General features: G+C 42.9%; 1 protein-coding gene across 1 annotated transcript in view; it reads right to left on the bottom strand.

The window, feature by feature from the left end:
• Positions 1-26,377, bottom strand: part of LOC117673124 (ankyrin repeat and fibronectin type-III domain-containing protein 1-like) — a 306,226-nt gene extending 279,849 nt beyond the window's left edge. The window contains exon 1 of the mRNA XM_087878368.1: positions 26,000-26,377. Coding sequence (XP_087734494.1) covers positions 26,000-26,343 — 344 coding nt within the window. The 5' untranslated portion in view covers positions 26,344-26,377. The remainder of the gene's footprint in view (positions 1-25,999) is intronic.
• Positions 26,378-27,662: the final 1,285 nt, after the last annotated feature.

Here is a 27,662-nt window from a genome sequence, read left to right as displayed (position 1 = left end):
CTCCCGCGTAAAATTGGAAGTGTCTTGGCGACGTTTCGACGAAGTCTCATTCGTCATCTTCAGGCTGGTGTTCTCGGCTTCGTGCTTCCAGGAGCAATGTGAGATCGCAGCTGTCTCTTCCTTTTAACTGCTAGTGGAGGTGTGAGCTGATTGGGTGGGAACTTGGCTGTGTTCTGATTGGGTGGAGGTGTGTTCTGATTGGTTAGGGGCTTGGCTGTGCTCTGATTGGCTGGGGTTGTGTTCTGTTTGGGTGGGGGCTTGGTTGTGCTCAGCTTAGTCTGAGTTGCAGGGGGATTTGAGCTGGTGAGCTGCGTTGTTGTTGTTTGGCTTCGTGTTTGTGGCCGTGCGAGCTCTTCATGGTGGGCTCGCATATATATTATTTTTATATATATATATAAATATATATATATACACACACACACACACACTATATATATTATTTGATTTATATGCCGCCCTTCTCCGGAGACTCAGGGCGGCTTACAATGCGTTAAGCAATAGCCTTCATCCTTTTGTATATTTATACAAAGTCAGCTTATTGCCCCCACAAACTGGGTCCTCAATTTACCTACCTTAGAAAGGATGGAAGGCTGAGTCAACCTTGAGCCTGGCGGGATTCGATCTTACTTTAATTGCAGACAGCTGGTGTTAAATTACAGAGCTCTGTCTGTTGAGCTATTCAGGCTCCTAATCAATAAATCAATAAATAATAAAATTTTGGATTTTACCCCTGCCCGAACCCCACCGACATGTTGCTGAAGTTGAAATCCACAAGTCTTAAAAGTGGCCAAGGGTAAGAGATGTCCAAGCTGAACCCGAGGGTGGGGTCAAGCACATCATTAGTCTGGAATCTCTACGCTCCTGTAAGTGATGTAAGTCTAGCGACCCATGAAGTCAGTTGACTCTTATCTGGCAGCAACTTGTCATGACTGTTAGTAGTTCAGATTCTGGTAGAGAATAGAAGTAGCACGAAACCAACTTTCAGTGCTTTTGAACTCTGTCCTGGCTCCTGAATTCTTGCACCTGACACCAAGTTTGAGAAACACCTGGCATCTAAAGTGCAACGGACCAAGGAGTTCCCAGTAGAGCACAATGAGATCTACTTACATAGTTCTGATGATCTCTAATAAGGATGAAACCCATTCTGACTCCTGGTTATCTCTGCAAGCTATATTGGAACTTATCCTCAGCCTTCTTCCCCAGCTGCAATTACAGTAGGAATGCTTTCAGCGAACCCTTTTATCATGTACTAACATCAAAGGAATCATGTTACAAACAAACCCAGGCTCAAGATCAAATAAACGCTTTCGCCTGTTCAAACGTTTATCGCTCCTTGGCATTTAGTCTGGTTTGGTTCTGCAACCCCACAAGAGAGACACAGACTTCAGAGGATAATTAGAACTGCAGAAAAAAACAATGGCTACCAACCTGCCTTCCATTGAGGACCTGTATACTGCACGAGTCAAAAAGAGGGCTGTGAAAATATTTACAGACCCCTCGCATCCTGGACATAAATTGTTTCAACTCCTACCCTCAAAACGATGCTACAGAGCACTGCACACCAGAACAGCTAGACACAAGAACAGTTTTTTCCCGAACGCCATCACTCTGCTAAACAAATAATTCCCTCAACACTGTCTAAACTTAGTAACAACTAGTTACTAAGTCTGCATTACTATTAATCTTCTCATTGTTCCTTGTTCCTATCACCCATCTCCTCCCACTTATGACTGTATGACTGTAACTTTGTTTGTATCCTTACGATTTATATTGATATTGATTGTTTCCTAATATGATTTAATTGCTTATTTGTTCCCTATGACTATCATTAAGTGTTGTACCTTAGGATTCTTGACGAATATATCTTTTCTTTTATGTACACTGGGAGCATATGCACCAAAGACAAATTCCTTGTGTGTCCAATCATACTTGGCCAAGAAAGAATTGCATTGCATTGCATTGCATTGCATTGCATTGCATTGCATTGCATTGCATTGCATTGCATTGCATTGCATTGCATTGCATTGCATTGCATTGCATTGCATTGCATTGCATCGCATCGCATCGCATCGCATCGCATCGCTTCGCTTCTCTTCTCTTCTCTTCTCTTCTCTTCTATTCTATTCTATTCTATTCTATTCTATTCTATTCTACAAATGGCTGCCAGAATTATTAATTAAACAGAAAGGGCCCTTGAAGAAGCTTCTGTCTTTAATTCTGGGGCTTCGCCCCGCGCCCCCTATCTCTGAGAAAGAGGGAGAGATTAGCAATGAATGTGTAATAAATTTAATATAAAAGAATTTAGGTACATGACCTTGAAATTATGAAGGTAAATTTAAAATAAAAGAATTTAGCCTTATGGCCAGTACCACCTACTGGTAGACCTTGAGTTACGACCACAGTTGCAATCAGAATTTCAGTCTCTAAGCAATGAACTTGTTAACCAAGTCATCATGTGAGCAGTTCTGATCTTACCATCATTTATCATCTACCGGAGTCATTAAGTGAATTATTGGAGTTGCTAAGCAAATCATTGCAATTGTTAAGTGAATTATGCAATGTCTATGGAGATTCTCAGTCCTCCAGGTCATGGTTGTCCCAAAGATATTTTTTTCAAGAGGCAACTGGACTTTCTTTGTTTTTCTGTGAAGACGTTTCACTTCTCAGAAGCTGAAGAAGCTTCTTGGACGACAAGCGAAATGTCTTCAAAGAAAAAACAGAAAGTCCGAGTTGGCTCTTGAAAAAGGACCTTTGGATTATGCAATGGTTAAACAAAAGGGACATGGTGGCTCAGGGGCTAAAATGCTGAGCTTGTCGATCAGAAAGGTCGGCAGTTCAGCAGTTCGAATCCCGAGTGCCGCGTAACGGGATGAGCTCCCGTTCCTTGTCCCAGCTTCTGCCAACCTAGCAGTTCGAAAGCAGGTAAAAAATGCAAGTAGAAAAATAGGGACCACCTTTGGTGGGAAGGTAACAGCGTTCCGTGCGCCTTTGGCCTTTAGTCATGGCTGTCACATGACCATGGAGATGTCTTTGGACAGTGCTGGCTCTTCGGCTTTGAAACGGAGACAAGCACCGCCCCCTAGAGTCAGGAACGACTAGCACATATGTGCAAGGGGAACCTTTACCTTTACCTAAACAAATCTGGCTTTTGCCCATTGACTTGTCTTGCTTGCTGGAAGCTGCAAAATTATTTCCAGATTTCTTCTTCTTTCTTTTTTTTAGCTTTTGCTCAAAAAAGCTCTCGCTTTGACTCCAGCCATTTTTTTTAAGAACACAGAGAAGCTGTAATTACATCCGTAAACAGATCTGTCGGGAAGTTTTAATTCCCTTCCGAAAAGACAAATTTGCCCCCGAGCAGTAGCCATCCCTCGTCTGTGGCTTTCACGTACTTGATTTACAGTTTTGCAACCTGGTGGCAAATTAAAAACGGCTTTTAAGAGGCAACAACAGTGTCACAGACGTTGGGAAAAGAGAGATGGCTGCAAAGGCTCAGTAACGTTCACAAAAGTGCCTGCTGCTGAGGAAGACTGCCGTTCCACTTAGGATGTCGAAACAACTGCAAGCGGTAATATCACTTCCTCCCCCCGCTCCCCCATTTAACATTCTACTTTTGATACAGTATACCATGCCGTTAAAGATGACACCACTGATGGCAGCCTGGGTGAAATGCTGTCTAGTTGATTAATGATTGTAACTATGATTATGACCTATGGCTTACTCGCTATTTATATGTACACTGTGAGCTTCTGCATCGGAGTTAAATTCTCTTGTTTGTACAATCACATTTGGCCATTTAAGAATTCTATTCTATCCTATCCTATCCTATCCTATCCTATCCTATCCTATCCTATCCTATCCTATCCTATCCTATCCTATCCTATCCTCATTTCTATTCTATTCTATTCTATCCTCATTTCTGTTCTATTCTATTCTATCCTATCCTATCCTATCTCATTTCTATCCTATCCTATCCTATCCTATCCTATCTCATTTCTTTTCTATTCTATTCTATTCTATCCTCATTTCTGTTCTATTCTATTCTATCCTCATTTCTTTTCTATTCTATTCTATTCTATCCTATCCTCATTCCTATCCTACCCTACCCTACCCTACCCTACCCTATCCTATCCTATATCTATTCTATTCTATTCTATTCTATTCTATTCTATTCTATTCTATTCTATTCTATTCTATTCTATCCTATCCTATCCTATCCTATCCTATCCTATCCTATCCTATCCTATCCTATCCTATCCTATCCTATCCTATCCTATTCTCATTTCTATTCTATTCTATTCTATCCTCATTTCTGTTCTATTCTATCCTATCCTACCCTACCCTACCCTACCCTACCCTACCCTATCCTATCCTATCCTACCCTACCCTACCCTACCCTACCCTACCCTACCCTACCCTATCCTATCCTATCCTGTCCTATCCTATCCTATCCTATCCTATCTCATTTCTATCCTATCCTATCCTATCCTATCCTATCCTATCCTACCCTATCCTATCCTACCCTCATTTCTCTTCTATTCCTATTCCTATTCCTATTCCTATTCCTATTCCTATTCCTATTCCTATTCCTATTCCTATTCCTATTCCTATTCCTATTCCTATTCCTATTCCTATTATATTCTATCCTATTCCTATTCCTATTCCTATTCCTATTCCTATTCCTATTCCTATTCCTATTCCTATTCCTATTATATTATATTCTACAGCGGAGATGGTGCAGTGGTTAGAGTGAAAAACTGCCGGCTACTTCAGCTGACTGCTAGTTGCAGTTCAGCAGTTCAAATCTCACTGGCTCAAGGTTAGACTCAGACTTCCATCTTTCCGAGGTGGGTAAAATGAGGACCCAGATTGTTGGGGGCAAATAGGCTGACTCTATAAACCGTTTTGAGAGGGCTGTAAAAGCGCTATGAAGCGGTATTTAAGTGCTATTGCTATTCCATTCTATTCTATTCTTATTTCTCTTCTCTTCTAGTTCTAGTCCTGCTTTAGACATGAAATCCCACTTGGTACTGTGGGCCAATCACCAGGAGGCGGTGACTTCTAGTCTCACTTTAGCTATGACATCCAGCTGAGTGATCTTGGGCCAAACCTGCCATTAGATCTTTTGAGAATAACCAATTTTCACTCCACCGTACAACCTTTGGCTTTCAGTCAACTCACGCTTTCCAAGTTTACATTTTTTTTTAAAGTCAGCAACAAGAGCAGATTTATTCCTAGCTGCTTGTAAAAGTTTTCTTTTACAGCAGGTATTAACTTTGTTGCGCCATGCCAGAGAAATTCGTTTCTCCGATGACTTCTTTGAATTAAGGATCATGAAATGCGAACGTTTCCTTCTTTGGCCTTAGCGGGAAACAAATCCTAATCTCTCGATGGTTAAAAACTGTTTGCTGATTTTAATCTCCTCTTCTGCTGGTCATCTGTTCCCATCTTGGGTAATCTGTGCTTTTCATGCTTTCTAAAAGTACTGAGCGGACTGATCTTTTTCTCAATTTGTCTCTCTGATCTGCCCAATTCAAAGCAAAGCTTTCCCGTTCTTTATCTACTCAAAACCACAAGCGTTTCCCTGAAAGACACAGTATCCTCCTCCAATTTTCAATGGCAAGATTTCAACACATCAAGTTCAGTATAACGGATCGGGAAGGGACCTTGGAGGTTCTTCTGATCCAACCCCCTACTTCAAGCAGGAGACCCTGGACCAGTTCAGACAAGTCGGCTGTCCAAGTCTCTTCTTAAAAACCTCCAGGGTTGGAACAAAATCAATCAGAATAGAGCGGGAAGGGACCTTGGAGGTCTTCTAGTCCAGCGCCCTGCTGAAGCAGGAAACCCTTCTCTGTTTCTCCGAAAATAAGACCCAACTGGAAAATAAGTCCTAGCATGATTTTTTTTTAATATTTTTTTTAAAAAAATTTATTAGATTTATATGCCGCCCTTCTCCGGAGACTCAGGGCAGCTTACAATACATTAAGCAATAGCCTTCATACTTTTGTATACTTTTATACAAAGTCAGCTTATTGCCCCCACAAACTGGGTCCTCAATTTACCTACCTTAGAAAGGATGGAAGGCTGAGTCAACCTTGAGCCTTGGCGAGATTCGAACCTGCAGTAATTGCAGGCAGCTGGTCTTAATAACCAGCTTAATAACAGGGTGCCTTAGACCACTGTACTACTATAAGTTCAGAAACAAGAAACACCGACTGGAAACAGATTTAGCAACGTTGCTTTCCTTTAAGGACTTTAAGCCTTATGGGAGGGGCCAATCATCTCCTGGCCTTACTCCCGAGTCGTCCTTTTTGCTTTAGCTGCTCTTGCCTTCTGACAGCTCTGTGCATGCATGCATTAGGAACAGGCTCCTCCTGTTCCTCTGCCTCTCTGCTGTCCGACTCTGGAGGCTCCGGAGTCCGTGCATCACTCCCAGATGGCCCTGGCCCCATCTCTGCCTCTGACGCAGAGCCCTCATCCGGGCCTTCCCCAGCCTCCAGGACTGGCCCATGTTCTTCCTCAGCCTCCTCACTGTCCGACTCCGCTGCTAGCTCCACGAGCTGCTGCCGGACCACAACACACACAGGGGTTTTGTGGAAAAGACTTCCTGCCATCTCTACCTGTGATGACCCAGGGCACTGCGCAGAGATAACACAAATAGCTGGCAGTTCAAACCCGGCCCTTTAGTGCTCCAAATCTCCCCGAACAAACCTCAAACAGCCTCTGGTCCCAATTAGTCCAGCCCAGTGCTGTCTGCACCAAGGCTGCACGGCAATAAATCCCAAATCTATTTAGCAAAACAAGAACAAATCAAGGAGTTCAGGGAGCAAAAGATCCAGATAATCAGTCCAGAAGGCCACACAGGAATGCAAGGATTCTTGGCAAGTTCAAACGTCCGGTACACAACATTCCAGGAACTCCGTGTTTGTTCCCGACAAATGCTCCTCCCCACAGGGTCTCCTTCAGTCTCATTCCCCAGGTGCGCCTGGTGAAGTTGGGCGGGTCACTCTCCTGATGAATGGCCTCCTTCGTCTGAGTTGATCCCACCTCCTCTGCACTCTTCAAGCCCTTGCATCAGGAGTGGGGGTGCTTCTAGCTCCTCAGCTGAGCTTCGTTCCACCTTCCCTGCAGACCTTCCTACTTCCGAAAAGCCTTGCCTGGACTGACTCTGCTCTTCCCCCATTTCTTCCAAAGCCAACAGAGCTGCCCTCTCCTTCTCTGTCAGTTCTTGTTCGATCTCATCTTCCCCCACAGATTCAGACTCCAACGGAGCCACGACAGCTACCATTCGTTCTTCAAAACAGGAGTTGTGAGTCCAGGAGAACAAATTGAGCATTATTTCTGCTTGGGCTACTACTACCCCAAGAACTAAATCTTGGGTAATACATGAAAAACTCCTCCTCCTTTTCAGGAAGAACGAATATATAAAATACCGATTATTTATCAGTTTAGCTGCTGGCAGATTGAATTCCAGACCTTAATATTTCAATCCCCTAATAAGCAACTCTTCACATTTTAATCAGTTTCTAGTATGGTGAGAAGCATATTTAACTATCAAACAGGGAACGCAGACGCATATCCCTGCATAAGTGCCCTCAATTGTACTCTCTCCTTTGAAATTTGTGAAAAATCACAAATTTCAGCAGCTTCCAACTCTATCTTTTTTTTTTTTTAATTTGATTTACATGCCGCCCTTCTCCGGAGACTCAGGGTGGCTTACAATGCGTTAAGCAATAGCCTTCATACTTTTGTATATGTATACAAAGTCAGCTTATTGCCCCCACAAACTGGGTCCTCAATTTACCTACCTTAGAAAGGATGGAAGGCTGAGTCAACCTTGAGCCTGGCAAGATTCGAACTTACTAATTGCAGACAGCTGGAGTTAAATTACAATGCATTAGTCTGCTGAGTTATCCAGGCTCAGGGTGTTTTGTTCCTCCGAGGATTTCCTCTTTTTGCAAAAAGAGGTTTTATGTTGGATATGTTGGATATGTTATTTCATCGCATTTACTATTTGAACTTCAAAGGTATTTAAAAATGGCTTTATTTATTATTATTTATTTGGCACAGTGATGCATCGTGCGGCATTAGATCCTGTGTCAAGATAGGAAGGTTAATATCCGTTTCATTCTGTTTATGTGCCGTTGGGATGGGAGGTCCCCATCAGCTGACTTCAGGGCCAATTCATTGCTACCACCAACCCAGTGGTGGGTTTCAAAATTTTTTACTACCAGTTCTGTGGGTGTGGCTTGGTGGGCGTGGCATGGCTTGGTGGGTGTGGCATGGCTTGGTGGGTGTGGCAGGGGAAGGATACTGTAAAATCTCCATTCCCTCCCCACTCCAGGGGAAGGTTACTGCAAGATCCCCATTTCCTCCTGATCAGCTGGGACTCTGGAGGCAAAGAATAGATGGGGGCGGGGCCAGTCAGAATTTTTACTACCGGTTCTCCGAACTACTCAAAATTTCCTCTGGTCAGAACAACAGGGGGTTGGACTAGATGACCTCTGTTGTTGTTGTTGTTGTTGTTGTTGTTGTTGTTGTTATTCTATGTGAGGAACTGACTCACTCCAATGGGATTGGGCCTCACCATGCCTGGCCAGCCTCATATTCCAGAGTTCTAGTCACAGGACTGGCAATTGCTCATCCCGGAGCATCTCCTCCACCCAGGTGTGCCACGGACCACCGGTTGGTGACCACTGCTTTATACTGCATTTTATTCAATGTCTGTAAACTGCCCTTGGTGAGATGGGCAGCAAGATAGATAGATAGATAGATAGATAGATAGATAGATAGATAGATAGATAGATAGATCGATAGACAGACAGACAGACAGACAGACAGACAGACAGACAGACAGACAGATGAGGACCCAGATTGTGGGGGCAATAAGCTGACTTTGTATAAAAAAGAACACCGCTTGGGGGGGGGGCGAAAGCCCTACTAAGCAGGTATATACAAAAGTATGAAAGCTATTGCTTAACGCATTGTAAGCCGCCTGGAGTCTCCGGAGAAGGGCGGCATATAAATCGAACTAATAAATAAATAAATAAATAAATAAATAAATAAATAAATAAATAAATAAATAAATAAATAAATAAATAAATAAATAAATAAATAAATGATAGGCAGATAGAGATAGATGATAGATAGATAGATAGATAGATAGATAGATAGATAGATAGATAGATAGATAGATAGACAGACAGACAGACAGACAGACAGAGACAGACAGACATGATAGACAGATATAGATGATAGATAGATAGATAGATAGATAGATAGATAGATAGATAGATAGATAGATAGATAGATAGATAGATAGATACATACATACATACATACATACATACATACATACATACATGATAGAGATAATACTTGATAGATTAGATGATAGATATTTAATTGGATGGATGGGTGAACAGACAGACAGACAGACAGATCCACTGACCGGCCGACCAACTCAGATTTGGTTCATCTAGCTCAATATTGACCATATTCTCTGAGCAATTCTTTTAAGATGGCCCCCTCAACAACCCACTGTACTGTGCTTGTCCGTAATGCAAAGTCAAAAATCCCGATTTATGAGTGACGAAGTCTGGTTGACATTATATTCCAAACGGCCTAAAACTGAAACACAAATGGGACTTAGTGGAAGATATGAATGCAACCACTGTCCAGCTTGCCTCTGAAGGTTTCAGCCGGGAATTCCTTCCAGCACACCAGATGTTATTAAAATCTGTGGATTTCTGAACGTGGTTTGAACTTTTCACCACCACCGTCTTAGCCCTGAGCACGCGACTTGGCGGGGGGGGGAGAAGCCTGCAACTCATTTATATACTTTCCCCTTTCTTCACGAAGCCGTGACATTCAGAAAATATATCGCAGCCACAAGTCTCTAATAGAATTTGTAATATTTACATCCTTGCTTGAAAAATTGCTTCCTCCTTTCTACCTGCATGCAAAACAGAGTGACAGCCAGTTCCACCCACCCAGCATTGACTCAGCAAGGAAGCAGTGGGTGGGTTGAGCACCAAATAGACTTGGGAGGAATCACATCAAAGAGGGTTTTTTTTTTCCCCTCTAGAAAAAGCCCTAACTTTTCTCCAGCCACGCAACATGCTTAATTTCCCTGAAGACTCTGCAAACTTTCCATTCCAACTGCCTAAGAGGATAATCGTGCACTACTCTCATCTAAAACTTCTCGCTGAATAACAAATTACATTCACGATTTGCCCCTGATAGCTTTCCATTTGAATATCAAACACAACGGGCCGCATCGATTGACCTCGGGCACCGTCAAAATATTCTCCCACATTGCGGCTTTAAGAACAATTTCACTTAAGTTGTAAACCAGTGGAACTGGCTGGAAGGCAATAGGAAAGGGGAGGAAAGGTTTTCTTACAAGTTTTTAAAAAAATTTATAAATCCAGATTTCTGATTTAGCATTTTGGGCAAACACAATTGTGGCTTGTTCAGTGGACCATCTTAAAAGAATGGTTCAGAGGATATGAAGCAGGTCAATATTGAGCTAGGTGAACCAAATCTAACTTGGTTTATCCATCCATCCATCATCCATCTTCCATCCATCATCTATCTATCTATCTATCTATCTATCTATCTATCTATCTATCTATCTATCTATCAATCATCTGTCAGAGAGATAGCTAGATGGATAGACAGATGATACACCGATGATAGATGATAGATGGGTGGGTGGGTGGGTGGGTGGGTAGATAGATAGATAGCTAGATAGATAGATAGCTAGATAGATAGATAGCTAGATAGCTAGCTAGATAGATAGATAGATAGATAGATAGATAGATAGATAGATAGATAGATAGATAGATAGATAGATAGATAGATAGATAGATAGATAGATACTCTTATCATCTATCATCTATCCATCCATCATCTATCATCTGTCTATCCATCCATCCATCCATCATCTATCACCTGTCTATCCATCCATCCATCTATCTGACAGATGATAGATAATCTATCATCTATCTATCTTCTATCTATCTATGTATCTATCTAGTGATCAATCATCTGTCAGAGAGATAGCTAGATGGATAGACAGATGATACACAGATGATAGATGATGGGTGGGTGGGTGGGTGGGTGGGTGGGTGGATAGATAGATAGATAGATAGATAGATAGATAGATAGATAGATAGATAGATAGATAGATAGATAGATAATCTATCATATATCTATCATCTATCCATCCATCCATCCATCCATCATCTATCATTTGTCTATCCATCCATCCATCTATCTGACAGATGATAGATAGACTATCTATCTTCTATTTATCTATCTATCTATCTATCAAACTAGAACCAAATCTGATTAGATTTAAATCCTTGTTTGGTGGTTGTCGTTGTGGTTGTCGTTATTTGCTGGTGTAACTTCTAGTTCTTTCTTTCCTTTTGGGGAAGGGGCAGTTGGCTATGAGTTTTTACAAATATTTTTTTTTACACTTATGTAAAAAATGACCACAATTGAGCCCAAAAATTTCTGTTGCTAAGCAAGACAGCTGTGAAGTGAGTTTTGCCCCCCATTTTATGTGACCTTTCGTGCCACTGTAGTGAAGCGAATGAGGCTTCCCTGTGGACTTTGGCTATCAATAGGTTGCAAAGGGTGACCACATGACTCTGAGCTCCAATCACACCTGAGGCATGATTGTCTCCTGGTGATTGGCCCAAAGTCATCCAACCGGCTTTCACGGCTAAGGCAGGACTAGAACTCACCCCCTTTCTAGCCTGGTGCCTTTAACCACTAGACCAGAGGTCTTCAAACTTGTCAGCTTTAAGACTTGTGGACTTCAACTCCCAGAATTCTCCAGCCAGCTGGCTGGAGAATTCTGGGAGTTGAAGTCCACAAGTCTTAAAGCTGACAAGTTTGAAGACCTCTGCACTAGACCAAACTGGCTCTAGGTTTCATATGAGATAATAAACACGCGTAACTAGGCTACGATAGAATTGAAAATTAGTTCAACTCGAGGTGATTAATATGTTCAATATGTTCAGAATATGCTCAGTTTGAGGTGATTAAGCATTTAGCCCTAGGCAATTTTACAAGATTTAGACAGAGCAAGAAGAGGGAGAAAAAAACCCACTCAAGTTAATCTTCACTGATTTAATGCAGAATTAAAGAGATACGGCCACTTGCTGATTTGCGCAAATCATCCAAATTTTAAACCCCGTTAATCCAAGTTATCGGAGAAACATGGGAGATTCTCTCTCCGCAGCTGTATGATTCTAAGAGCTGCGGTTTATATTTAGACACACTCAAAAGTGAACATTATTATAATTAAAGCAGGTCAGACTGTTACCCAGTGGAAAAAAAAATCCCTACAGAAGAAAAGGTAGGGCCAGTAGTCTGTAGAAGATACCCCATTTCCCCCAAAATAAGACATCCCCTGATAATAAGCCCAATTGGGCTTTTGAGCGCATGGCAATAAGGCCAAGCGCTTATTTCAGGGTTCAAAAAAATATAAGACAGGGTCTTATTTTCGGGGGGAAATGGTACCTAAGTTTCATGATTGGGAAGTCCCAAATGCATTTTATCTCCCCTGCCAACAACAACAACAAAAACAACAGTAAATTGTCCTGATTGGAACTGTGGTATCACAGTCCTACTTTAAAGCCATGTTTTGTTTTGTGTGTAGAACTTATTTGCTTAATAGAATTCGCAATCACCCCTTCAGAATATCTGTCTTATGGTTGCTGTTAGTTGCGAAGTTGTGTCCGACCCATCATGACTCCATGGACAACATTCCTCCAGGCCTTCCTGTCCTCTACCATCCCCCGGAGTCCATTTAAGCTCACACTGACTGCTTCGGTGACTCCATCCAGCCACCTCGTTCTCTGCTGTCCCCTTCTTCTTTTGCCCTCAATCGTTCCCAGCATTAGGCTCTTCTCCAGTGAGTCCTTCCTTCTCATTAGGTGGCCAAAGCATTTGAGTTTCATCTTCAGGATCTGGCCTTCTAAAGAGCAGTCAGGGTTGATCTCCTCTAGGACTGACTGGTTGGATCGCCTTGCAGTCCAAGGGACTCGCAGGAGTCTTCTCCAGCACCAGAGTTCAAAGGCCTCCATTCTTTGGCACTCAGCCTTCCTTATGGTCCAACTTTCACAGTCATCCATTGCAATTGGGAAAACCATCGCCTTGACTATACGCCCTTTTGTTGGCAGGGTAATGTCTCTGCTTTTTAGTATGCAATCTAGATTTGCTATAGCTTTCCTCCCCAGGAGCAAGCGTCTTTTAATTTCTTGGCTGTCTTATGGCTACAGATCAGAAAACAATGACAAAGGAATTCAGAATATGTAATTCAAGGCCTACAATGTAGAATCTCCTCCAAGGAAGTTAATGAATGGTCTTGTATAATATATCAAAGTAAAACAAACAAAAACTTACTTAATAGACCATAAATGGTTGGGTTTACACAAAACATCGAATCATAATCCATGGATTATATGAGACTTAATGTCTGGGTTTCCACAGACATAAAAACTCAAACCAAACCACAGGATATTATGGTTTAGCATGAAATCCAGGCAACAAATTCACATTCAAGAAGCAAGATCTTCTGACTTTCTCCAGAATGGACATGTTACAATTCATCTTATCTCCACCTCATTCTGCAACCCAACAAGACACAGACTTCAGAGGATAATTAGGACTGCAGAAAAAACAATGGCTACCAACCTGCCTTCCATTGAGGACCTGTCTACTGCACAAGTCAAAAAGAGGGCTGTGAAAATATCTATAGACCCCTCACATCCTGGACATAAACTGTTTCAATTCCTACCCTCAAAACGGCGCTATAGGGCACTGCACACCAGAACAACTAAACACAAGGACAGTTTTTCCCCGAATGCCATCACTCTGCTAAACAAATAATTCCCTCAACATTGTCAAACTATTCATTAAGTCTGCACTACTATCTTCTCATCGTTCTCATCTCCTTCCACTTATGACTGTATGACTGTAACCTTGCTGCTTGTATCCGTACGATTTATATTGATATTGATTGTTTCCTGATTGCTTATTTGTACCCTATGACTATCAATAAGTGTTGTACCTTTTGATTCTTGACGAATGTCTTTTCTTTTATGTACCCTGAGAGCATATGCACCAAAGACAAATTCCTTGTGTGTCCAATCACACTTGGCCAATAAAAAAATTCTATTCTATTCTATTCTATTCTATTCTATTCTATTCTATTCTATTCTATTCTATTCTATTCTATTCTATTCTATTCTTTTCTACTCTACTCTACTCTACTCTACTCTACTCTACTCTACCCTACTCATTGATTGAAAAATTAAGTATTTTTTAAAAAAAAAAACTAAACAAAGTTTAATTCGGTTCCCCGGGACTTCTTTGCAATTGGTGCAAGAGGGGAGGGCCTCTCCTCACCCTAGAAAAATTCTATGTTAACCTGACTTTCGTTGAGAATCAAGGCTTTCTTTAAAAACACAATGGGCTCTCATGAGATTGACTTTTGAATTCTGGGAAGGGGAGGCGTATCTTTTTTTTTTAAATTCCTGCCATGATCAAGATATCACCCAAGGGCCTCAAGCAAGATGCCTCCTTCCTATTCCCGAGTACAGATCAGCGGTGAGTTGCTATCGGTTCACCTCGCTTCGGGCGAACTAGTAGCGATGGTGACGGGAGGCTCCGCCCACTTGGCCAGACGCTTCTGGGCAGGGGTGAAATCTAAAATTTGTTACTACCGGTTCTGTGGGCGTGGCTTGGTGGGGGGGGATGTAATGTGACTGGATGGGCATGGCCAACTTTTTTTTCCTTTACTTTTAAAAGCATTTTTTTCTACAGCCTCTTCGACCGAAGAGGTTGCAGAAAAAAATGCTTTTAAAAGCCTCTGACGATCAGGCAACTCAGCTGGGATCCCCAGAGGCTTTTAAAGGCATTTTTTTTCGGCCGAAGAGTTTGCAGAAAAAAATGCTTTTAGAAGCCTCTGAAGATTCTAGCTGAGCCGCACGATCATCAGAGGCTTTTTTTTTTTTTACTTTTAAAAGCATTTTTTCGGCTGAAGAGGTTGCATAAAAAATGCTTTTAAAAGTTAAAAAAACAGCCTCTGATGATCGCGCGGCTCAGCTGGGCATGGGAGGGGGGCTGTAGGGATTTTTATTACCAGTTCTCCGAACCACCCACCTCCATCGCTACCGGATCGGGCGATCCGGTCCGAACTGGGAGCATTTCACCCCTGCTTCTGGGCATGTGCAGAAGTGTCGCATGCACGCACCCACGAGCAAACCAGTAGCGACAGGATTTGCAACCCACTACTGATACAGGTAGTCCTTGTCTTACGACCACCACTTCCGTTGCTAAGCAAAACAGTGATTAAGTGAGTTTTGCCCCATCTTACCACCTTTCTGTTAATTTGTTTTTTTAGGGTTATTGTTACCTCTTTGGGTATTTTTAAATTACAACTTTAAATATAAATTCAATGAAGAAAGAAAAAACTTCTGGAAGCCCAGTTGTTGAAACAGATCTCCCAATGCCTCTGTTTCCATCACAATGGGCTCTAAAGCCTGAGCGACCTATCTCCATGATCCAGAATTAAGGCTCGGAGCACACGCATACAAATGGAAGCCGAGGCTTCGGTGCTTGATATGCAAAGCCTAAACAGCTCAGTGAAACAGCTAAAGTGAAATGTCACTTCCTCCCTTGACACAGTCACTCTATGCTAAAATAGAACATGCTTTGTCTGGGAAGCTATATATATATATATACTTTTCTGCATTATCAAAAGATGAATGACCAAGGTCAACGTTGTGGATGGTTCCTCATTTGAACTGTGTGATCTCAAAGCAAAAATAAGATTGCCATGTGAATAAGTGACCCATGGAAACAAGGCAATAAAAAGCATACATTTTTTTTTAAAACAAAAACCAATAACCTGGCTGAATTCATGCAGCTCATTAAGCCACAGGGTTTTTTTTAACCGTAATCTGTTGATACGGCACAATTGGCTTGATTGATCTGCACATCGGCCGAAAGCAAACAAATCACGTAAAGGCTCAGGACGACTCGGTTGCTGCCTCTTTCCAAGTCATCGAGTCTTTACAGTAGTCTGTTAATAGGACACCTTGAGCTGGAACCATTGTGGGAGAAAGTTCTGGGGAAGAATCTGAAGGCCTAGATCAGGGGTGTCAAACTCGATTTCATTGAGGGCCACATCAGCATTGTGTTTGACCTCGGGGGCCTGGGGTGAGTGTGGCCAGGGTGGGCATGGCCAGCTCAATGTCATTTGTGTCAGGGTCACCTGTGGTGCCCAAGTGCTAAGGCAGGACATCCCTCAGACCCTCCCTCACTCTCATGATAATCTCCTTTCTTCCTTCCTTCCTTTCCCTTCCCTTCCCTTCCCTTCCCTTCCCTTCCCTTCCCTTCCCTTCCCTTTCCTTCTTTCCTTTCCTTCTTTCCTTTCCTTTCCTTCCCTCTTCCTTCTCCTTTCTTCTTCCTTCCCCTCTTCCCTTATTTTTCCTTCCTTGCTCTCTTCTCATCTTTCCTTGTTTTTCTTTGTCATTCCTCTTTCCCTTTCCCCTTTCCTGCCCCTTCTTCCATGCTCAAATGCAAAAGGGGAAACATTTCTCCTTTTGTTTTGTTTTTAGTTTGTTTTGATAGCTCTCTGCCAGTGAAAATGGAGCTCGGGGGTGCACACACTCCATTTTCGCTGGCAGAGGCACAACGGGCCAATCGTTTGCTGTTTCCAGGGCACCCCAACGGGCCAGATCTAAACACCCTGCAGGCCGGATCCGGCCCATGAGCCTTGAGTTTGACACCCCTGGCATAAATAAAGAACAGCTTTGGGTCCAAAACAGCTTTTCTCAACTTCTTTTTTTGTCCTGGCGGGAGTTCTGAAATAATGTTCAGATCCTTGGGAATCTCTACATCACAAAAATTCCAAAAACGTCACCACACAAATAACATCTAAGCATGCATTCCACATTGTACAACATCTACAACAGCAGGATGGTGGCCTGGCAGCTGAGATGTAGCCCGTAAAAATTCCCACCACTAGGAACACTAGCATTGCACAGTGCGTTAAGTTCAAATCCCCCTCCTTTTTTTTTATTTTTGAAAAACAAATCACAATCTTTCATGGAGCCTTCAAATTGAGAAAAGCTGGCCCAGAAGGGTGTTTCTCAACTTTGGCACCTTTAAGGTATATGGACTTCAACTCCCAGAATTCTCTGCCCAGTATGGCAAATTTCACATCCGTTTCTCAGCCAGCGGGAATCCAGAAATCGTAAAGTGGTCAGGATTGAAAAACATTGGTCTAGAGCAGTGGTTCCCAGTGTTAACCTGGTTCTAAATGTTAATAAAACAAAAGAGATCATTGTAGATTTTAGAAAGAACCAGCATGGTTATACCCCACTCAGTACCAAGGATGCAGTTGTAGAGATGGTCGACGGTATTAAGTATCTGGGGGTGCAGAGAATTAACAATCTGAATTGGTCTCTCCACATGTCATCTTTAGTGAAGCGTGCAAACCAGCATCTGCATTTCTTGTGTCAGATGAAGAGAGTACGTTTTTCTCCTTCTGTCCTGGCCACTTTTTAGAGGCACAATTGAGACCGTTTTAACAAACTGCATCCCTGTTTGGTTTGGTGGCAGAAGTGCCTCAGATAGAAAGTCCCTACAGAGAGTGGTGAGGACAGCGGAGAAGGTTATAGGCAGCTCACCTCCCTTTATTCAGGATACTGCTTATAAGCTCTGTGTGCTTAGAGCTCAAAGCATCAATAAAGACCTCACACACCCACTTCATGGTCTGTTTCTGTTGCCCCCCTCTGGGAGGAGGTTTCAAAGTATTTTTAGCAGGACTACCAGATTCTGTAATAGCTTTGTTCCCTAGGCCATCCATCTGGTAAACTCACAAGATTAGGTTTTTTTCTCTCACCACCACCACCACGTAAGAGAGTTGAAGGGCAGTATTTCTCAGCCTTGTCAAATTGAAGATGGATGGATTTCAACTCCCAGAATTCCCCGGCCAGCCACGCTGGGAGTTGAAGTTCACACATCTTCAAGTTGACCAAACTGAGAAATATTACTTTGGGCTAAGAGAGATTGGACTGGCCCACAGTTACACGGGAAGCTTTTCCTGATCTTCATTCTTTTAATACCCGTTTTATTATGCTTATTTTATTTATGTAAACCACGTTGAGAGGCCGATGATTGGGGTAGCATCGACATGCTGTAAAATAAATAAATAATCCACCCGCCCATCCATCATTCCCTTCGAAGAATGGATTATATTAGAGTGAAAAACAGCGTTCCAGTTCATCAAGGCTGTTAGTGAGGCAATTGGCTTTTTCAATTTAAAAACAGCTACTGGGTTGAAACGGTACCTTACAAACTAAAAGCAGAAACAGGGGAAAAAAATATAAATCACATTAATATCAAAGCCAGAGTGATAAGCTCAAGTGATGAAGAGAAATGGACCCAAGATTACTCCTGAAAGGAAAAGAGGCAGCTGAATTTATTCGCACCTGTACAGGTAGTCCTCGACTTACGACCACAATTGTGCCCAAAAATTTGGTTGCTAAGTGAGACATTTGTTCCCTGGCTTGTTTTAAAGAGGATTTAATCTCGTGGGGATACGAGAAAGCCTTGCTCAGATTAATAATTAATAATTAATTAAGAGCCTTGATAGTACAGTGGTTTAATGCACCCTGTTATTAACACAGCTGCCTGCAATTTCTGCTGGTTCGAATCTCTCCAAGGCTCAAGGTTGACTCAGCCTTCCATCCTTTCTAAGGTAGGTGAAATGAGGACCCAGTTTGTGGGGGCAATAAGCTGACTTTGTATAAAATATACAAAAGAATGAAGGCTATTGCTTAACGCATTGTAAGCCGCCCTGAGTCTCCGGAGAAGGGCAGCATATAAATCAAATTTAAAAAAAATAAAATAAAAAATAAAGCTATTCCAGAACTGTAATTCCCTTCTTTTTCACCTTATAAGACAACCATAGAGTTTAAGGTGGACCATTCTAGAATAAAGTAGCTAATTCAAGTGTAGGCCTCGACTTATGACCACCATTAGCCCAAAATTTCTGTTGCTCAGCGAGGCGGTTGTTAAGTGAGTTTTGCCCCATTTTACAACCTTTGTTGCCACCGTTGTTAAGTGAGTCACTTCGGTTTAGTAACACAATTCTTCCTTGAATCTAGCCTCCCCACTGACTTTCATGACACTGCAGCCGTCATAAATGAGTCACTTGCCAAGTCTCTGAATTTTGATCAGATGACCATGGGGATGCCGCCGTCGTAAGTGTCATAAAGTCATACGGTCATAAGTGTGAAAAGCGATCATAAGTCACTTCTTTCCATGCCGTTGTACTTCGAACAGTCACTAAATGAACTGTTGTGTAAGTCGAGCACAACCTGTAGTCCATTTGTATTACAAGGGATAAATACATGTAATCCAGTCACCACACCAATATTTAGAGGTAAAGGTAAAGGTTCCCCTCGCACATATGTGCTAGTCGTTCCCAATTCTAGGAGGCAGTGCCCATCTCGGTTTCAAAGCCGAAGAGCCAGCGCTGTCCGAAGACATCTCCGTGGTCATGTGGCCGGCATGACTCAACGCCAAAGAAGCACGGAACGCTGTGACCTTCCCACCAAAGGTGGTCCCTATTTTTCTACTTGCATTTTTTTTTACATGCTTTCAAACTGCTAGGTTGGCAGAAGCTGGGACAAGTGACGGGAGCTCATCCCATTACGCGGCACTAGGGATTCGAACCGCTGAACTGCCGACCTTTCAATCGACAAGCTCAGCGTCTTAGCCACTAAGCCACCGCGTCCCCATATATTTATAGAGTTAATTTATTTCTTTGGGATTGTCAATGAAACCTTAGCTCAAGAGAGTGTGAATCACATCTTTAATTTGGAGCAGCCACATAAATAACTAACAGGAGCGATTTCATTTCTATTCTGGGAAACAGGATAATACGATAACTTCAGCATGTTCATGAGGTCCAGCCTTCCTATGCATGCAGAGAAATGTTTTAATCTGTTAAGCTTCTGACACTCTTTCGACGTTGAACCAATCAAAGAAAATACCCATTAGTGGTTTTTGCATTTCATCCTCCTCCGATTCGAATCATTATTTCAAATTATTATTGTTCTACAGAAAAGGAAACCATTTCTGATGCTTTCATTTGGGATTGTCAATGCCAAAATACGAGCTTATGAAAGAGAAGGGGAGGAGGAAGAGATAGTTAAAGAAACAATGATTTCCTGGGCAAGGAATTTCGGATGCGACATACCGTGTTTCCCCGAAAATAAGACCCATACTTATATATTTTTTGAACCCTGAAATAAGCGCTTGGCCTTATTGCCAAGCGCTCAAAAGCCCAATTGGGCTTATTATCAGGAGATGTCTTATTTTAGGGGAAACAGGGTAGAATTAGAAAAATGGTTAAAAATTTGGGAGAGAAACTACAAGCTGATGATTGCCGCGGCATATAAAGAAAACCTTTACAAAATGTTTTACAGGTGGCACTTGCCGCCAGCAAGATTGGCCAAAATGTATAAGAACTCCTCTGCCAATTGTTGGAAATGCAACCAGACTCCAGGAACATACTACCACATGTGGTGGACATGTAAGAAAGCAAGGAGTTACTGGGAGAAAATTCATAAATGGCTAGAAATGATAACTGAGGAACATACTGAGTTCAAACCTGAAAGGTGCCTCTTAGGCCTATTGTCGGAAAGTTATGACAAAGCAGCCATCTACTTAGTGTTACATATATTGACGGCAGCTAGAATTACATATGCTAAATATTGGAAAAATGTGAACACCCCACCGGATGATGACATAATTAGGAAAATTTGAGATTGTGCAAAAATGGACGGATTAACTTTAAAAATTAAAGATAAAGAAGACTCGAAATATTATACGACATGGAATAAATTTTACGAATGGATAGAGGCAAGAGGTAGAAATGAGAGGGAAGTTTATGGATGTCAGTACAACAAAGGTGTATAAAACTAAGGGTATAATATGGAAAAAATTGTAAATAAACTAATGTAAGTAGAAACTTAGTTGACGTTTTCTTTTATTTCCTTTTGTTTGTTGTTGTTTTTGGTTGTATTGTTGCAATTATTGTTAACATAGTAGTTATAATTATTAGCATGTATGTTATTTATCAGTGACCTCTCTCTGGTTGTGCTTTATTTGCATTGTTATCCTGACATGGCACTGTCTTTTCAATAAAATAAAATAAAATAAAATAAAATAATAAAATAAAAATAGATAGTATTTGATTAGAGTTCCAAAAAGAGAGAGAGAGAGAGAGAGAGAGAGAGAGAGAGAGGGAGGGAGGGAGGGAGGGAGGGAGGGAGGGAGGGAGGAGGGGAGAAAAAACAAAAAAACTTTTTGGGGACGAAATAAAATAGGGGAGGAATAGTTGCGTTGATCCAGTAAGGGATAAAGATAAAGGTTCCCCTCGCACATATGTGCTAGTCATTCCTGACTCTAGGGGGCAGTGCTCATCTCCGTTTCAAAGCCAAAGAGCCAGCACTGTCTGAAGACATCTCTATGGTCATGTAGCCAGCATGACTCAATGCCAAAGGCACACGGAACGCTGTTACCTTCCCACCAAAGGTGGTCCCTATTTTTCTACTTGCATTTTTTACCTGCTTTCGAACTGCTAGGTTGGCAGAAGCTGGGACAAGTCCCGGGAGCTCATCCCGTTATGCGGCACTAGGGATTCGAACCGTTGAACTCCCGACCTTTCGATCAACAAGCTCAGCGTTTTAGCCACTGAGCTATCACGTCCCTTTAGCTTTTTATTTACCCTAATATTAATGCACTAGACATATCAAAAATCTCAGAGTTCAGATTTCCAAAGAACAGAACTCCTTATTGGATTCGGCATATTCCAGAAAACCAGTAACGTAACAGAAATAAGCAGGAAGTTTTAACGGGATGAATAATGGAAAGTCGATTGCCAGTGCCACAAGGAACCAGATGGCAAACTCTCCGGAACCCTTTTTAAGTCAGCAGAGTTTGTGTCTTCACCAAGAATGTGCTAAAATACATTCCCAACTTACAACCGCAATTGCACCCAAAATTTCTGTTGGTAAGTGAGAGAGTTGTTAAGTGAGTTTCCCCCCCCAAACACACACAATTTTATGACCTTTCTGGCCACAGTGCTTAAGCGAGTCGGTGCAGTTGTTATCTAAGTAACGTGGTTGTTAAGTGAATCTGGCTTCCCCATGGACTTTGCTTTTCAGAAGGTCGCAAGAGGATCACTTGACCCCGGAACACTGCAACAGTCATAAATATGAGTCAATTGCCAAGCATCTGAATTTTGATCACGTGACTATAGGGATGCAGCAACGGCCGTGTGAAAAACGATCGTAAGTCACTTTTTTCAGTGTTGTTGTCACTTCCAACAGTCACTAAATGAACTGTTCTGAGCTAAGGACTACCTCTAGATGAAAGTTTGGTCTTCCTAACTAGAATATCCCAAAGGTGCTTCTTTTTCAAGAGGCAGCTGGACTTTCTGGTTTTTCTTTGAAGACGTTTCGCTTCTCATCCAAGGAGCTTCTTCAGCTCTGACTGGATGGTGGGGAATGAAAGGATTGATACTCCTTGCAGACAACTGGTCATTTGCATCCTTTTTAGAGGGTCATTGAGGCCACTTGGAGGTTTATCTGTGTCCTCAAGCAAAACATCTTCAAAGAAAAACCAGAAAGTCCAATTGCCTCTTGAAAAAGCCCCTTTGGGACAACCATGAGCTGGAGGACTGAGAATCTGCACAGACAGATAACTAAAATAGCTTTTCGGATTTCTTGAGAAAATGTGGAATGCAGCCATCCAAAAGCATTTTTAAATGACACCATAAAAGGATTTACAACCAGCTATTGATCTCCTTTTTTACGGAAAAAGGATGCCCTTCAATCATTTTGGTAGTCTGCCGGTACAATATCTAGCAGGTCATTTAAAATTAACATCCGAACTATAGAAGAAATATAGATTTCTTTCTTCCGTGTTTCTATTTTACGAGAGGGGGGGGGGGAAGAATCCAATAATTGCTAAAGGCAGAATCAAACTGGTTTTATAGTTTCAAGAATCTCTACTTTACACATTGGTGCTATCGGTCATCTCTTAAAGGTAAAGGTTCCCCTCGCACATGTGTGCTATTCGTTCCCGACTCTAGGGGGCGGTGCTCATCTCAAAGCCAAAGAGCAGCACTGTCCGAAGACGTTTCCATGGTCATGTGGCCCGCATGACTGAATGCCAAAGGTGCACAGAAAGCTGTTACCTTCCCACCAAAGTGGTCCCTATTTTTCTACTTGCATTTTTTTACGTGCTTTCGAACTGCTAGGTTGGCAGAAGCTGGGACAAGTGACGGGAGCTCACCCCGTTACGCGGCACTAGGGATTCGAACCGCTGAACTGCCGTTTCGATCGACAAGCTCAGCATCTTAGCCACTGAGCCACCACATCACCCTAAGGTCATTTTTTTTTAAATTTGATTTATATGCCGCCCTTCTCCGGAGACCCAGGGCGGCTTACAGTGAGCTAAGCAATAGCCTTCATACTTTTGTATATTTTAGACAAAGTCAGCTTATTGCCCCCACAAACTGGGTCCTCAATTTACCTACCTTAGAAAGGATGGAAGGCTGAGTCAACCTTGAGCCTGGCAAGATTCGAACTTACTTTAATTGCAGAGAGCTGGTGTTAAATTACAGTGCCTTGTCTGCAGAGCTATCCAGGCTCTTCCATCTCTTCCATTCTATCAAAGCACTGAAACCTCATGATTTATTTAGCAAGCTAAAACTCTGAATGTTCACAGCCTTAAGATGTATCCCATTACAATATCATATGAAAATCCACTGAGACGCATAATATGCTAAGGCATGTTTTTATCACAAGTTGTTGAATAAAATCACCCTTGGCTGATTTCATACAACACATTAACCCGGAACCAAAGGTGGGGAGGGGGAAGAAAATAAACCGGTAAACCAACTTAAATCAGTATCGAGGCCTATAGACCTCCAGCTCTGAGGTCAATACCCTAAAACCCACTTGGCAAGAACCATTCACATGTTATTATCGCAAGTATTAAATCTGGCATTCGGACCACTTATTGCTCAGTTCAACTCAACACAACTGTCTTTGACCAAGGTGTAAAAGACATCCATGATGAAAAAGCAGAACTACATTCGAATCATTCATATCAACTATGCCTAATTCAAGATTTAGCAGCAACATACAAGAGAGAGGGATCTCAGCTTCGTGGGTCAAGCAGAACAGGCAACACCCCGTCTTGATGTCGTCAACCCCTCACCTCAAATCTTCCCAAATGAGAAAGAACGGCAGCTACAACTCTACTTAAAGCACACAACAGTGTGCAACATGCCGAAAGCCTACATTCGCGTCAACTGCAGCAAGAATTAAAATCGAAGTGGAAATTGCCTTAAGGCTGGACAAGATGCTGGTTTTGAAATTTAAAGCTCAGTTCACCATCCCACTACGTTACAGTTGGTTGAGCCTGGATGGTAAGTTCTGCTATGAACCGCAGGTTACCGAATGACAAACAGCCGGGGTTGCAAGCCGTATTAAGTCAAAGCCGAATCAACCATGCAAGATGGGATCCCAGACGTTGTAGATTCCACGATATCCAGCTTGACAAGGAGATGGAAAATTAACAGCAGCCTTCCTCCTAAAATTTTGACTCGACCCTTCGGTGGTAAGGTAAAGGTAAAGGTTCCCCTCGCACATATGTGCTAGTCGTTCCCGACTCTAGGGGGCAGTGCCCATCTCCGTTTCAAAGCTGAAGAGCCAGCGCTGTCCGAAGATGTCTCCGTGGTCATGTGGCCAGCATGACTCAACGCCAAAGGCGCATGGAATGCTGTGACCTTCCCACCAAAGGTGGTCCCTATTTTTCTACTTACATTTTTTTTTTATGTGTTTTCGAACTGCTAGGTTGGCAGAAGCTGAGACAAGTCACGGGAGCTCACCCCGTTAAGCGGCACTAGGGATTCAAACCGCTGAACTGCCGACCTTTCAATCAACAAGCTCAGCGCCTTAGCCCCTGAGCCACCGTGTCCCTTTGGTGTTTAAAAAAAAATCATGACACTTGCTTTGGCACATAAGTAGGAAGTGAGCAGCAGCGAATCCCATCCAGAGGTGGGGATCAAAGCTTAGCAGAATCCTGTTTTCAGCCATCTGAAATGCTCAGTCCTTAGATTGGTGGGTTTTGTTTTTTTTTCAACCTTGGCAGCTTTGAAGATGGGTAGACTTCAAACTCCCAGAATTCCCCAGCCCCTGGGGATGATGATCCACTGCTGGCTGGGGAATTCTGGGAGTTGAAGTCCACCCATCTTCAAGTTACCAAGGTCGAGAAACACTGACTTGGACTGGGGTCCCCAACCCCTGAGCCGCGGGCTAGTACTGGTCCGCAGCCTGTTGTGAACCACCGGGCGAGGGTGCAAAGCTTCATTTGCACATGTGCAGGAACTAGGTGGCATGCACGAAATCACCCCCTCTCCCCTCCCCCAATTCCAACCACCGCCGAGGTCAGTGGAGACAGAAGGTTGGGTACCGCTACCTTGGATAATACTCTGAAACCTGCAGTCCAAGAGATTCCATGCTTTGGTTGCATCTGTTCCCATTTTTACACACTGCAAAGAGAGTTGAGAGTAACCCCATTCCCCGCCACTCGTCCCTTCAATCCAGATCGGGGGTTCACCAACCTTTCGGATCTCAGGGACCACTAAAATTCATAATTTTAAATCCCGCGGACCACAAAAATGATTTTTTTAAAAAAAAGATAAATAGTATTTCGTGCAATATAAAAAAAATGCAAATCATTTTTCTGCGGGCCACCAACATTTTCTCACGGACCACCGGTTGGTGATCCAGACTACTCGCACACACGCCCTAAAGCATGAAAGGTGACGAAGGCATTTCTCTTTCCCTTACCCACCCACCCCTCCTCCACCCCACTTCTCCTCTACCTGCATTCGGTGAGATTACAGCAGTAACTGCCACTCCTCCGGCTATTCCGCCGATCGGATCGAAATTCATTCCTGGATTTCCGGAGGCTGAAGTATTCGGTCAGCTTCCCGAAAGACGACATGGCACCAACACAGTCCAACCTTCGGCGTGTGGACATATGCCTGGACCACCCTGGGCGCCCCTGTGACGGGCTACAGCCAGCGTGTCTGCTTAAATCCCAAGATGTGTCACCCAAGGCTGGCTGTCGAAAAGAGAGTTGGAGAGAAAGAGAGAGAGAGAGAGAGAGAGAGAAACGCAAGGAGTTTAGCCAGAACGAGATACAATCTCCCAGGGATGGATTCATGCGGACTCAAAAGCAACACCCAGGCAATGACATATTATTAATTAAGGACATCCTCGTGGCACCACCCCTCCCCTCCGGAGTGGGTAAAAAAGAAAGAAAGAAAGAAGAAGAAGGCTTTTGGCACTGACAAAATGCATTTCACAGTTCTTGCTCTAAAGAAAAGATTTTGGCACAAAGAGGTGCATTTACATAAGAAAGTGGAGGGGGAAGCTGGGTTTAATTAAAATGGAGGCTGGGAGGCTTTTTAGCATGGACTTTTACGAAGGAGGAACTACAGGGCAACCAGTCAAAGGTGTTTTTTAAAATAAAATTGGGTTGCAAGCTGGGAAAGGCAATTTTCCCCTCTTTTGCAAAATCCACTGGGCCAGGGGTGTTTCAGAGAAGAATCTGTTGCCTTTAAGACCAGATGAAAGGAAGAGAAGAGGAGGGGGAAAAAACACACACACACACACACACACAAAAGTCATCCTAAACACATCAGAACTTTCAGGGGTGTCAGATTATTAACCTTTAAACCGGGAGAGGCACATTTGGACCAAAAGGAGGAGGAAATATTTGGACAGGGGTGTATTTCATGCCCAGGGTAAACACTGTGGCAAGAGAAGAACATGGGTACGAAATGGCAAATTAACCAACTCCTCTTTTGCCAACTGTTGTGGGTGCCATATTAAAAAAAAAAAAGGAACACAAACCCCTCTTGGGGTTGCCCCAAGCCAACCACATCCGAGAACAGAGGAGGGTTGGGAATCAGTCACATCCTTGCCCCTGAAAAAACAATTTTTATTTTCCGTAGCAACCCTCTGCGGCTCCATCCATCCGACGAGCAAAGCGGCCGGCTCAGAAACGGAGCATCCAACCTCAACTGGGCTGGCTACCCCCCCCTCCCCAAAACAAGCACAGCTGCTTCCGAAACCGGGAATGAGGGTTTGCAAAGGGGAGATTTCCCTGTGGTTTTTCCACGAAGACTTCGGGCAGGTATTTGAAGAAACGTTCAAAGCAATGGTGGCAAACCCCTCTTTCCTTTCCTTCTCTCCTTTGGGGGCAGGATTCCTCCGAGGGGGCCCCCTCCCCTCCAATTCAAAGCCTACGTGCATGCCAGGACACCCCCCCCCTTAATTTTCCCCTTGTCCTCCTTTCTCCTCTGGGTGGTTGCAGATGCCTGAACACAAACACGAGGGGAACATCTGAAACACACGCACATGCAAACAGACACACACACAGATGCACACAGAAAAGAGAGGGGGGGGAAGCCAGGGAGAGGGAGGGGGGGCATGGTGGAAGCAAGGAAAACAAACCCCCATTTAAACCACAATGTCTGT

Source organism: Pantherophis guttatus, chromosome 14, assembly GCF_059756535.1.
Source record: "Pantherophis guttatus breed Tessera chromosome 14, ASM5975653v1, whole genome shotgun sequence".
Lineage (NCBI taxonomy): Eukaryota > Metazoa > Chordata > Lepidosauria > Squamata > Colubridae > Pantherophis > Pantherophis guttatus.
Note: the sequence above shows the minus strand (reverse complement) of the source record. Positions and strands in the feature narration are given on the sequence as shown.